The sequence below is a fragment of the Rousettus aegyptiacus genome, unplaced genomic scaffold, assembly GCF_014176215.1.
Source record: "Rousettus aegyptiacus isolate mRouAeg1 unplaced genomic scaffold, mRouAeg1.p scaffold_m13_p_14, whole genome shotgun sequence".
NCBI lineage: Eukaryota > Metazoa > Chordata > Mammalia > Chiroptera > Pteropodidae > Rousettus > Rousettus aegyptiacus.
Window position 1 is genome coordinate 21342476 of NW_023416289.1, and position 14214 is coordinate 21356689.

General features: G+C 36.5%; 1 protein-coding gene across 3 annotated transcripts in view; it reads right to left on the reverse strand.

Annotated features, from left to right (window-relative positions):
- The window catches only part of ADAMTS18 (ADAM metallopeptidase with thrombospondin type 1 motif 18), a 350660-nt gene that overhangs the window by 47279 nt on the left and 289167 nt on the right, over positions 1–14214 (reverse strand). For 2 of the 3 annotated variants that reach the window (XM_016128433.2, XM_016128432.2), the window contains 7 exons: positions 13618–13904; positions 11337–11530; positions 10983–11066; positions 9319–9478; positions 7911–8016; positions 4817–4954; positions 1996–2149 (listed from right to left, as the gene is read on the reverse strand). In XM_016128433.2, coding sequence (XP_015983919.2) covers positions 1996–2149; positions 4817–4954; positions 7911–8016; positions 9319–9478; positions 10983–11066; positions 11337–11530; positions 13618–13879 — 1098 coding nt within the window. In that variant the 5' untranslated portion in view covers positions 13880–13904. The remainder of the gene's footprint in view (positions 1–1995; positions 2150–4816; positions 4955–7910; positions 8017–9318; positions 9479–10982; positions 11067–11336; positions 11531–13617; positions 13905–14214) is intronic. The other variant, XM_036231505.1, reaches the window with a different exon arrangement.

Here is a 14214-nt window from a genome sequence, read left to right on the forward strand (position 1 = left end):
AACTATACATGATCTTCAGAGGCGTTATCATGGTTCAAGTTATAAGTAGGTTTAGGAATAATGCCAAAAGCTAGGATGGGGGGCAGGGATATTCCACACTTAGGATCCACCAACCAACCCATCTTCTCTATCTTACCTCATCACCACCTTCGACAATCTCTTATGTAAATTTCCCTACCCCTCCAGCATTCCTCTCTATGCCTTTCCTCATTTTATTCAGTCCTCTAGTCTGGAATTTCCATTTCCCTTTGCTCAGCTTCCAGGGAAGACCATCACACTGAGATTCTGTCTTTCAAAAATATGGTGTGGATCCAGAAACATATTTATAATTTAAGAATGGTTGTTTAAGCCCCACACAGTCTGACACAGAACAGGCATCCCTCAAATGTTTATTGAATGTATGATCCTGAAGGAATGATAGTAATTTTAGAAACTTCCTTTATATGTCTAAAGGAAATCTAACTTGTTGCCAATTGTGCATTTACGGAACAGTAAGTGCTTAATAAATGTTTGATTAATGAATAAGCTAGCGAATCCCTTAAGAATGGGTGAAAAAGTAGCAAACTTCAATAAAGTGAATGACTACTTACGTCTGTCAAATGCATTAACTTAACAGGCTATTTGAAACAGTTGCAAATTTGTTAATTTATACATATCATACACCAGTGTTTGCAAAGTAAGGTTCTTGTATCGTGGAGGATACACCAAAAAAATTGTAGATGGTGTATGTATAAACTTTTCTAATAGTTATACATTTACATTGTATCAGAAAAAAATATATAATTTTAATATTAAACCTGTGATTTGATGGTTATTATTTCTTAGGACTGGACTTACATATTTTTGAGTTTATAGAAAAGCAACAAGTGAACATGATATAGAAATACAGGGCAACTAACAAAGGTAACTGTTATGAAGTTTAAGAAACACTGTTATTAACTAATGGAGAAAAGGAAAAAACGTCAGTGTGGGTGATGTATTCTGTTTAGGTTTGACCTGTGGCTTTGGGCAAGTGCCAGGTAAAAAGTAGTGATAATTCTCACTTCAAATGTCCTTTTAGTGAACATTGAGGAAAATGAAAGAAGGCTAAGTAGAATGCCTTACGCAGAGCAGAGGCTCACTTAGCAACTGCTGAAGATGACGGTGGTAAATGGTGAGGAGGTGCTGAAGAAGGTGGATGGTGGTGCTGGTGGTGATGACAGTGGCGAGAATGATGGCGGCTGGTGGGTAGAGGAAGAGGCAGAAGAGGAGTAGAAAGAGGAAGAGTAGGAATAAAGGGAAAAGGAGCTATAAAAGTCCATGATTTCCCTGTATCCGCAACTTAGGATTTCCATGCTTCTGTTTGGAAACTAGAAATGAACCAACTTAAAAATGATTCTATTTTTTTTAGTGATGATGAGAGCATCAGTGTACTTCTTGATCAACTGGGACAATGTTTCTCCCATTTCTACAGCCTCGGCTTTTGCTTTCGCCCATCTATCTCACAATACTGAATGAAAGACTTGACACAAATATCTGAAGATTACACAAGATACATCTTGAATTTTTATGGATTGAAAAAGTTGGCTTCCAACAATAGTGTTCATAAAATATAAAAGGCATGTGAATGTATGTATGAGGTGGTGATGATTTTAAATGTATCACATTAAATGGGAGTATAAACACAATAATACCAAAAACAGAGATGAGAAGTAGGTAAAGGCTATTGTGCCCATATTTACAACTTGTGATAAAAATCTTCATCCACAGCAGAGGAATTTTCTTTCAAGGATGCAGTCAGATGGTATTTAAACCAGGCTTGCTCCATGGAGGATAAGCCTGGATAATTCATTGATGGCAAAATTGCCGCTTAATTATCATGCCAAACAACTGACATTTTCGAGATAACCCAGACTCTAACCCTTGGCCTTAGCAAACCAAATGTTTATACTTCTATTAGGTACACAGACACATTGCAGAATCTTAATGTAAGTTCCAAATCACAAGCAAACATACCTTCACAAAACCAAGGCTGCATAACTTGGCTTTTGCTCCAAATTGCCACTTGCACTGTGTGTCGGCATCATAAATCTGTCCTGGTAGCTTGTCCGGATATTTATACTGTCCTGTTTGCTTGGGCTCATCCACCAGACACCCAGCCTGAGGTGTACTGCAATGATAACACATCCTTATAAATTACCATGCTTATCTGTGATATTTCCACATAAAACAATATACCTGAGTGCATTCATGAAGGAAAAATGTAACATAGCTAAAGAAATAGGTATGTGCTTAAAGTTAAAATGTATATTTATTCCAAAGAGTGAGTCCTGTCCTGTCTAAGATGGAATTCACACAGCCACAAAGGGTCCCACACGATACTGGAAGCTATCGCTATCCGAGAGATCTGGTTTGGTCTCCTAAGAGACAGGAAAGGTAAATTTATCTGAGAACCTCTAATGATCTTGTTCAACGATATTCAACAAATTGTATCAAGTACCCACTCTGTGAAGAGCATTAGGCTAAGCAATAAAAGTGAACCAGAAGAGACAGTATCTATCTTCATGGAGTTGAAAATCATGCTGGGTTTTTTTTTTGTTTGTTTTTTTTTTTTACAGATAATGAGGCAATGGTCAAATATGTACTTTATTTCAAATAATCTTTACAAGCAAAACTGAATAAGGCTTTTGAAAGGAATCAGTAGAAAGGACACACTGGGGCAAAGGGCAGAACAATCTCTTTGAGGTAGTTTTAACTGGGATATACAGAGGAGGGAAAAATCAGTCGATGGCATGGATATTCTCAGAAAGCGCTCATCTCCTTTTACTTAATTACACTATGATATCAATGAGCAATTACACAGCATGGTGGTTAAGTGTGACTCTGGAGTCAGACAGATGGGGGTCTGAGACAACCACACAACCAAGACCAATTCTATACATCTCATTTCTGACAATGACTTCCACGAAAGTTGTTATACAGTTCAAACACGAAAATATAAAGTGCATAACATAGCACAGGAAGCATTCAAAGTCAGCTGCTGCTGCTGTTACTATATATCATCATCCAAAGGCAATCGACTACATCATGTAAATGATGAAAATTCAATCTACGTTAAGTTGACCTTGATTTATAATATTTAACGATGTCTTTCTGTGAGATAGAAAAGATCATTTTTAGGCCTCAAGTCATAAATTTAAAAATGAAATCTGCGTGATAAAGTTTATTATTAGCAAAAAGTTTGTCAATTTTTTGCTATCTTTTGGGACATTATTTGGTTAGACATCCTTACATTTAATCAGCTTTGCCTGTGCTGTGTGTATTACTGATTCTGTAAACAGTTGCAAATAATACGCAGTGGTACAAGTGAAAAACAAAATGCAGTAGGGACTCTTAGCCACGGGGGATAAATTCCAAGATCCTCAGTAGATGCTTGAAACCACAGAGAGTATTGAATCCTATATATACTGTGTTTTTACCTACACATACATATCTATGATAAAGTCTAATTTATAAATTAGGCACAGTAAGAGATTAACAATAAAACAATTATAATAATATACTGTAATGAAAGTCTTGTGAATGTGGTGTTTCTCTCTGTCTCTCTGATAATTGATCTGATGACCAAGATAGGTACTGAGTGACTAACAGGCCAACATATACAATGTGGACATGATGGACAAAGGAATGATTCATGTCCCAAGCAGGGTGGAGTGGATTTCATCACACTACTCAGGAGGATGAGCAATTTAAAACTTATGAACTGTTTCTGTCTGAACTTTCCATTTAAGATTTTTGGACCTTGGTTCATCATAGGTATCTGAAACCATGGAAAGCAAAACCACAGATAAAGATGAACTACTGTATTAACATCAGTTCTCAAAGAAACGCTGGTAGTTTCCCCAACATCTGATCATAGGGAGATGAGATTAGAACCTGAACGTTATTGTGGATCAACATAGGTTAATGAGATACAGCCACATGCATATAAAATTATATATATATATATATAATAATTACAGTGCTGTTACAATGGTTGAATGGTCAAACACATGTTGTAGGTAGATAAAATTAAAGGAAACTTCAAAAATTTTCGACTTTGGTTCAGCATTTAATATGAATCAAGTAGTGATACCATTCTAATTTTCATTTTACTAATGCAACCTAGGAGTTTTGAGTTATCAAAGAAGTTTTATATGACTATCCTCCTCTTTGGAAATCGTTTGGACACAGAGCCAGCTCATGGCCATTTCAAAACATTTCGGACAAAACAGCCAATCAAGACAATGCTCCATTCATAAAAAAAAACCATGCACACCATTTTAGCCTTTAATACTCTTATGACCAAATTAATCAGATTAAATAATTATTCTCAGTAAAAACAAAACAAAACAAAACAAAACAATATATCTAGTAACCTCTGGAAGTCATAGAGGAGGAACAGTTACAGGCGCACATGATGGGGTCCTAGCAGATCCAAGTGTTGAGTCTTATGTCTGCAACTCACCAACTGTAGGCGCCTAAGCAACACAACCATCCACTCTGCTAATTTCCTCAACTCTAGAACGAGGAAATATTAGGATTGCCCTGAGGGCTGAATGAGGCATCATGCGGAGAGCATTTAGCATATTAAGCCTTTGATCTGTTTTTTCACCAATGACAATAATGTTAATGTCAATATCATCACCATTGTCATCATCATCATCGGAATTCGTCAGCTTTTCTGTTCATTAGCTCAAAAGATGTTTCCACTATGTATTTGTTTTCGCACCTATTAAATATTGTTCCTTGGCACTACCCAGAATCTGGGAGCAGCCCTGGCTTTGGCCTGCCTTACCTAAGGAATTTCTTGAGATACTGCCGGCTGCATGAGGACCATGAAAATACCCCATTGTTTCCGGTCAGGGTGGGAGACATGATGTTGCCTTCAGCCTTCCTGCAGGGATTGCCTTCTCCATCGTGAATCATGCCGAAGCTGAAACACATTGACAGTGACGACAAGCTGATTATAAGTTGTTTATGGACTGTTCATACATAAAGCTAGTGTGACAAACTTCTAATGATGGTCCATTTATTAGCTGAAATAAAAAATCCCTATAACAACAACAATCTATTTCCTCAATCATAACCAGAGAAAGAAAATGATGGACTGAGAACCAAGTGAGAGAAATTTATCAAAATTGTAAGAAAAAGACAAAAAAAAAAAAATGAATTACTACATAAAGTGTAAAATTCATGGAGAAAATTTCAAAAGAATGCTGAGGGCTTTTTTAGCATGTTTAGCTACTAAAATCAAAGAATGGTATACCTGCTACAATATTTTAAGAGCAAAAAAACATTTTTTGGTTAAGATTTCTAAGCTAAACTGAAACAATGGGGTAGTCAAATTATTTTATTTCAAATAGTGAAATATTTTTCTTGCCACTAATCGTGGACCTGTGGTAAGGAAGTTCATAGTGAGTAGGAGGTAGGTCCACAGAGAGGAGCTGATTATAAGTTGTTTATGGACTGTTTGACAAACTTCTAATGATGGTCCAATTATCAGCTAAAATAAACACTTATAATTAAACTCCCTGATAATCATAAATATCTTTAAATATTAGTGGTTGAGCCCATCTTTTGGAGGCATATAAAAGACTTGTTTTGAATGCATTTTATGAGAACACTTTGACTTTTCCCATTTTACCAGAGAAGGTTCTGGCAATTACAGAGTAAAACCAATTTTAGGTGGTTTATGCCAAGAAATCATGAACATAATACCTAGATAATCCCAAATCTCCTGACTGGTAGAATAAATGTGACCCTAATGCATACCCACATGTGAAACATACACCATAAAGACAGGGCTTACTTCGGGCCATATTAAAGTGGTAGGGAATACAAGGATAAGCTATCTTTAAAAAGTTCAGTACACAAAAAAATCTTGTGTTTTTTTTTCCCCTAGGGAAGCCAAAGATAAAGAGATACCAATTTTATAATTAATCTAGATTGTTCTTCATCTACTAATTTAAAGAGGTAATATTTGCCTCTTAAGAACATATTTTTATAAAGGAGATGTGATTCCTGTGGAAATAAATGTTATTCTGATATTATCTTATTAATACAGCTTTTCTCTGAAGTTAGCCTATACAAAATAAATAATTATGTTATAACCAGAGATGGGATTCAATAGTCTATAAATTAGTTCTTTTTCCACAGTCCTTCCAATTCATTAGGCAAGTATTGCCAAGATAGCTTTGTATTGTGATTCTATCCGTGAATGTCCCAGATGCACAAATAGGTATTTATTAACCTCAACATATACGCAGGGAAAGTGTTTTCTCCTCCTCAGCTTTGCCCAGTTCAGTTCTTTGTACTGAAACAAGAAACTAAGGGGGTTTGTTTGGTAGACACCCTTTCTATAAATATATTTGTGAAAGACAAAAACAGAAGGAAGCTTGTGAAGCATGAGAGGAAAGAGTAAGACTCAGAGAAACAGGGATGGAGTGGGAGAGAGTGAAATCATTACTTGAAGAGGAAATGGTAATTAAATTAGTATTTCATTGGAGTTTTATGAACATAAGAAACTAAATTTGAATTGAATTTTAAACTTAAAAAATTTTAATTTCCTAAGTTACTTTGATTTAACAGCATTTTAGGAGTCATATGAAAATCTCCTGAAATGTCTTTTTCAAAATTACCTCTAGAAGGTCCTGTTATTTAGAACTTAAGTGTATATTTTATTTTATATCTGTTTTGCCCCCTAACTGTATTCTCGCCTCACCCCAACCTGGAGAATGTCTGTTTTTCTTCACTAAAATGTTAGATTTTGATTTTGGTAACTTCGATTCATAACCAAGGATGATTACATTTTTAAATGGCCAATATTTAGAAAAGTGAGAGACGTGGTCATTTGGACTTCATGTTGGTGAAACAAATTTAGACATATATTTGACATTCATAGATATTTTATATCCTGTTCTGTACAAAGAGGTCTTGTGTGTAATGAGTTTTTACCACCATTCACAGTAAAATTGGTTCATTCATATCATGTGTATATACATAAAATGCTGAAAATCTGTTGGATAGCAGCAATGGTCAAGATTCAGATTTCCTGAAGATAATAAATTAGCTCATAAAAGACACAAATATCAAAATATCAAAATATAAGTTAAAATTGTGGAACAGATAATGTTTGCTTTTATCTTTAAGTCAGATATTAATTGGATGCTCTAAACATTCAACATAAATATTGAATACAAGACACACACACAAAAACATTCTTAAATTTATACATCTGAAGGGCTTGTCCTTTGAAATAGTCATCTTGCAAAGCAGTATGCTTATTCCGATGAACATGCTAGTGCTCGAATGTTTAAAAATCCTCTGCAGAACTGTGTCCACACCAGATGATGTGCCTCATAAAATAAATTCATATCATTACTTAGTTTTCTCATTCCTCATTTCCAACTCTATTTTCACAAAAGAAAGATTTACTAATACCAATTAAAAGAACATTAGGTGCATGCAATGACACCAAGTAAAAGCATATCCAATAAATGCATCAAAAGCTTTTAAACAATATGCCATTACATTCTGGGAATTTGCATGTCTCCATGGTTCTTTCCCAGTATAATGAACTAAATTTACCTTCACTGCAGCAAAACGTGAAAGAAAATAAACAAATGCCTAAATGACCTGAGAGTCCATTAGATAACTTGCAGTCCATTCATGTACACAAGGTAATACTATGTGGTTATTAAATGTTGTTTAAAAAGAGCTATGTCAACAATGAGTGGTCTTTATTGAGCCCTTACAGTCAGGCACTATTTTAAGCTTTAAACAAGATTTATCTTATTTATTCTACCTAGAACAATAATAATAATTAGAGGAATGCCAAGAAATCGCCCAACCTGCTTTCATATAAAGTGGTGAATCAAGGGGTCACTTACTTGTGCCCTGACTCATGTGCAATGGTGAAGGCCAGGCCAAGCCCCGTGTCCTCATTGATGGTACAACTTCTGTACTTACTGCACATTCCACTGATGGGGGCAAACCCTATTGAAAGATCAATTTCAAATGTTAGTCCAAAAGGAATGCACACAGATATCTGGTCATTTATGTCCTCAAAATGTTCTGTGCAGTCTTAGTTTAATGGATTCACATATTTAATTTTTTTGCTGGAAAACACTAAAGGCATATTGTTCACTCTCTTCCAAATGAATAAATGCAGTATTTAATATTTGATCTCTTTTTAGTATATCATCAGTGGATCCTCTTAACAACCCCGTGAAGCCAGTATGAATGCTGTAATTCCCATTTTACATGTAAGATAGTTATATGCCTTACCTAAGTTTATTATTTGCATCAGAGCAATTGCTTAAATGATAGCTAAATCAATGCAAAAGGTTCACTTGACAGTCATATTAGCGTCAAAGTTCAAGGTATATTTTCTAAGAGAACACACATTCTAATCTTTTTCTGAAGCATGTAACATGGAAATGCACAACTGAATGTGAGTACATTTATTTTTCTTCCGTTCACCATAATGCGATGAGTATTCCTGTTCTCAAAAATGACTTCCTTCCAAGGGCAGTTATGAAATCGTTCCAGCAGGTCCTTGACTCTATCTTGAACTACATAATAGTGTTAAATGTCTTTCTTTCCAGTTTTGGGTCCTCAGAACCAGTAGAACAAGGCTATGTGCCCCGTCACTTGTGAATTGCTGGTGCCCACCTTGTCGCCATGATGTAAGTGTGATCATCTGGGGGATCTAATGCACAGGCACATATCATGGGTGGCACCACCGCCACTGCCATCAACACTGATCTAGATGACCATTATCCATTAAAAAAACTGTTGAATTCCTACGATACACAATGGAATACACCAGAAAATATAGTGCAGATGTAAAAGATTTAGTGCTTACTCACTGTCTCATACAAATATAGAAAAGCTGAGTCCTTCACAGGTCAAGTAACTTTCTAAAGGAGGCACTGCTACCAAGGGCTCAGTTAGGTACCATGGAGACCAATCAAATTCTCTTAAGCTACCTAGTTCTACAGTCATGATGCATATGGAATAAGCCACAGCTTGTCTGGTTAAATAATTTATCTCATGTCTCAATGAACATCAATAGAGTAAGAAAAATAGAAAAGGAATAAAGTAAATGGGTTCGGTATTCCACACTGAGTTCAGTTAAATAGAAAATTATTCATCAGAGGGTAGAGTGAGGATATTCTCCAATTTAAATATATTAGTTCCCCTTATTAAGGATATTAAGGGCCGCCCATCCAATAGAAAGTTTTCACGCCGTGTTTTCAGCTAACGGGTGTGTGTGAGCATCTGTTCATACCATACCTAACGTGTCACATGGTTCATTCTTCCAGGAACAAATATCGAATCCCGTGAGTAAGATGGCGTGGTCATGCCTCTTGCCGTTCTTTCCAATGAGGGCAGACTGCCACTGACAAAAACTATTCAGAGACTGGTCTGCATGATGGTTGATCAATAATCCTCCCTATGGGAAACCCACACAAATCAGAGTGTGAATTTGTCAGAGATGAAAACGTTGAATGATTCCATTTGTACAGGCAAACACAGAAACATCATGTTTCTAGGGAGAAAGGTCAGTAGAGGAAAAAACTTGAGCTAAGGTTGAAGATAATTGGTAAATAAATAAATAAATAAATAAATAAAAACTATTTCAGGTAAATACAATATTTAAAGTAACTACAAGAGTTTCAGTAGTATAGTTTATGACCAATTATTTTTCTACAGCAAGTAATCTGACCACTTAGGATCATCTTTTTTTTATCTCATGCTGGTATCGCCTTCACCAAACTGTTATAACTTTTAGAACATAATTATAAATTAATGGTGATAAAGTTCAACATCTTTTCGGTAGAATATGAGAAAGGTAGTGACTATAGTTTTTTACCCCTACGTCAAAAGTCCCAGAAAGGGCTTGGCACATCATAGGTCACAATCAATCAATCAATCAATCAATCAAATGAAAACTTACTGAATGAACAAATAGTTATAAGATTCTAAAGAGTAAGGTATTTATAATATTTATCAAAATGTTTGCATAAAATTATTGCCTTGGGGCAAGTTGAGGATTTTTAGAGATCTCCAAGTATGAGTGAACTAGGGTGCTGTTGGCTTCAGTGTCCTTGAACAAAGCATAAGTGGCGGGTTGGAGACAATGGTGTCTCCCAAACAACACACACCCTTTCTGTCTCTCTACAATTCCAAGAATAATTTGACAAACTGTTAACCTCTGCAGCTCTACACACCTGGGCGATTTTTTCTTGCCTTTGACTCCCTGCTTCGTATGTTCACTACAAAAGCCACAGGGGACTTGGAAAATAGTCTGTTTGACTGCTAATCCTCACCTCGGAAAAACACATTTTTAACATCAAAACACTACAAAGCAGTAAGTGCTAAACAATTTAACACTTTATTATATGTTCTGATTTCCATAATTTGCCCCATGCTTTCGTCTTGTACCTCACTGTAATCAGTTCAGGGGCAGTTAAATATTCCTTGTTTATTATCTATAGTACCTGAGATGGTGCTGGGAAGACAGCAGGTTTACTGAAATAATTTTCTGATGACTTATTTTCAGTACATTTTCAAAATATCCTTTTGCATATACCTGCTATTACCCAGCATATCCAACATGCAAAATCTAACCAACCTTTAAATCTATTAACAAGTGTACCTTCCTGGGGAAGCCTAAATAATATTTTTATATATAATGTAATATTTATATTATACATGCATGTTTAATCATATTTTGCATTACATATATGCATCTATGTTTATAGGCAAATAATTATTTTGTGATGTTTTAGTTATTTGAATTCACAGCCCTATTAAACTGTACTTTCCTTGAGGCTAGGGTCAGTATATTTTCAAATTTGAATGTCTAGTGACCAGTGCATTGATTGGCACATAGTAGGTATTTAACAAGTACATCCTGAATGACAGAATGAAGAAATAAATGAAGTGCCACTTACAGGATCTTGCTCCAGAAGAATGAGGCTCACCACTATGATGTTTATGTCGCTTCCAATGGTCCCGTCTTTAAATAGGCTGGAAACCTGTTGGAACAACCAGAATCGAACAAAAATAAACAAAATCTGAAAACTTCCAAAACTGTGGAGGGGGGAATCAACGAGAAATATTTATAAGTATGTAGGCTTTAATTTTACCAAATATAGATACAATATAACCAATTCTTCAAAACTCAGTTTCCCCCCACCCCCAATAATATCACGTGGCTACATCTGCTATTCAACCCACACAAGAAAATTCTGTGATTTCTAGCTGTTTTGGAGAGACGGGGCTGGCGTCCTGACTGCCTTCCTTACCATGTTCATAACTGTGAGGATGTACGTGGTCACATTTGCCTTGCCGTGCTTTTCCACCATTTTCCTGTCTGCTACCACAAGGGTCTCCACGTTGAGGCCCGTTGCTGACTTTCCAGCTGATCTTCTGGGCCTCCCCGTGCTCCCGTACTCATCGAACCTGAGATAGGTGTCCTCTGTGGGAGGCTTGGGGGCGTCTGCAATGAACAGAAGAGCATTCGGAAGGGATATCAGTACAGGACATCTGGGTGAGACAGACAGAAATCGAAACAAGGGGAGGAGAAGGACTACGTAACCAAAACCTCCTAATCTACTGGTAAGTGATGCTATCAGTGCCTGGCCTGGGGCTTTGCACTCAGTGTGTGTCAAAAAGATTCAGTCAATTGAAGTTTGGCTGGCTGGCCAGTTGGATAGATGGATGAACAGATTCGATAACTCAAAAATTCTCTAAAGAGGAAAAGAAAAGCTACAATTCTAGTTGGTATAGCAGGTTAAGGAAAATCAATGTTGCGGGACTAGTCTTTACAAACAGAAAATGCTCATTTTATTTTATTGCTGAAAAGCTCCAAAACCAGACATTCTTAGCATCCGAATTCATAACATTTACATATTATTTTCGAAATAAAAATTTAGAAATACACATCCTATAGAACACTGCCCGTATCTTATACTCTTGTTTAATCAACGCAAAATTTAAAATGAGTAGTTAATAAACACTCGGCCTAATTAATATTTACTTACTTATTGAGAAAAGAGCATAGTCAGGGGTGATATTTAAAACTGTACTAAATACTTTGTGACAGAAAAGGTGCGGGCACGACCTTAGCAGAATGGACACGGGCCGTAGCCTTTGAGCAGAGCCCTGGAAGTGTCTTTTGGGCCAGGCACGATCTCTTTAGTTAACAGACAGTGACAAGTTCAAGTGTGGCAGAGAAGGATAAGGGCATCTGGAAAACTCGGGACAGTACTATGTAAACTAATAGAGAAGTATTTTAGTGCTTTAACAACTGGTACAGTTATGATAGCGATGACTGCTCTCTGCAGAGGAAATTAAAAGATCAAACCATTTAGAGGTAGATGTAAAACCTCAGGTTTAATTTGATGAGTGACCCTGAGTTTAGCTTTGATGTCTCATTGCCACTATGAATGTCATCACAATGATTACTACTGCTATTACTATGGATCCGCGCCAAACAGAAGTCCCTAAAAGAGGATATTTCGATAACACCCCAAATGCAAAAAAACAATTAAACTGGTATCTTTCGTTATTGCTCCCAGTCAACACCCCGGTGACACTGGTTTCCCTGCTGAGTGGGCAGAACGTTCGGTCACCTGGCTGCTCTGTCCCTCTCACTTGCCACTTTTGCCTACTGAGCTTTTGAAATGCGGTTGACGACACCTGAGGAACTGATTTTTAAATTTTATTTAACCTTAATTAACATTTCAATTTTAAAAAGCAATAATCAATTCAGTAATTTAAAATCAAATATGTTTGGAACACCTTGAATATGTAAATCTACTTTTTCAACTTTAAATTTTATGAAACTTAAATACAGATTATTTCAGACGGCAGTTTATCATCTGATTTGAAACTGTGCTCTAAGTGTAAAATAAATATTAGGTTTCAAAAACCTAATATAAAAAAATAATTTGTCATCAGTATGACATATTATGATATTATATATATTGGGTTAAATAAATTAGATAAAATTAAAATTAATTTATCTATTTTTAAATTTTTTAAAAATGTGGCTATTAGAACATTTAAAATTACATTTGAGGCTGGCATGATATTTCTATTGGACACTTCTGGTCCAGAATATGTACAAAGTTGTGCCTAGGTCAACAAACCATGCTAAAGGTCCTGCAAATCACTGCTACCTCCACTCAGGTGCCAATGTTATTTCCTGTGAAGTCTCTCCTTCAAGTTCTCAAAAGCAATGCCCAACTACACCTGAGGATTCACCTCTGATTTCTTTCATTCCTGGAGGACTGGGTAGTTTTCTCATGAGCACAGAGATACTGAAACTTGTTATTAAAAAGGAGAAGAGGCTAAAATAACAAAAAAATAAATAAAAATCTTTCCTAGTTTAAGCAAGAAAAACTGACACTTGATAACCTAGTGTTTGTCTGATAGGGGTGATTACTGGTCCATCTTCAGGACTAATTTCTGGGGGTGTTCGGTGCAGCCCCATATTAATCTGCAAAGTCAGCACACCCACTGGAATGCAAGAAAACCTCTCGAGGGCCCACATAAGAACAGAACAAGAGAAAGTTTCCTTACATACATTTCTTGCGTCGTCCACAAAAATGCTGCTTTTGCAACCTTCGATGGTGATGTTCTCTTTCTTGACTCTGAGATGTGGCAGGAGTGTGACTTGGGGTGTGACCAGGGTAATGCCGACTGGAGCCTGGGTAGCCACGGTAACTCTGGACAGTCTCCTCGGCTGTCCTTTTGTACAGTACATGAGGATGGTGGCCTGCAGGTGAGCTGTAGTTGTGTTCCTGGGCCAGTAGCTGAGGTAATGGCGAGATGAGGAATTCATTTTTTCGTGTCCTTATTAGACCTGACTAAAAAGCCAAAGACAAAGAAAATATTAACGATTCCATTAATCTCTTTAATGTGTTGATTTTCAGCAACTGATTACTGGCCACTTCCTACATGCAGGGACTGTGTTAAATGTTTGACGTCTCATTTGACCTGCACCATTATCACCCCCATTTTACAGATGAGAAAACTGAGGCTAAGATAGTGAGTGGGGAAGCTAGGATTGGCACCATGGGAGAGGTAAAATAGTTTTCCTTCTACCCTTCTAGGTTCTTGGCTGAGCATCGCGTGGGAGGGGAAAAAGACAGATTAACAAGAGAAAACAAACAGGCA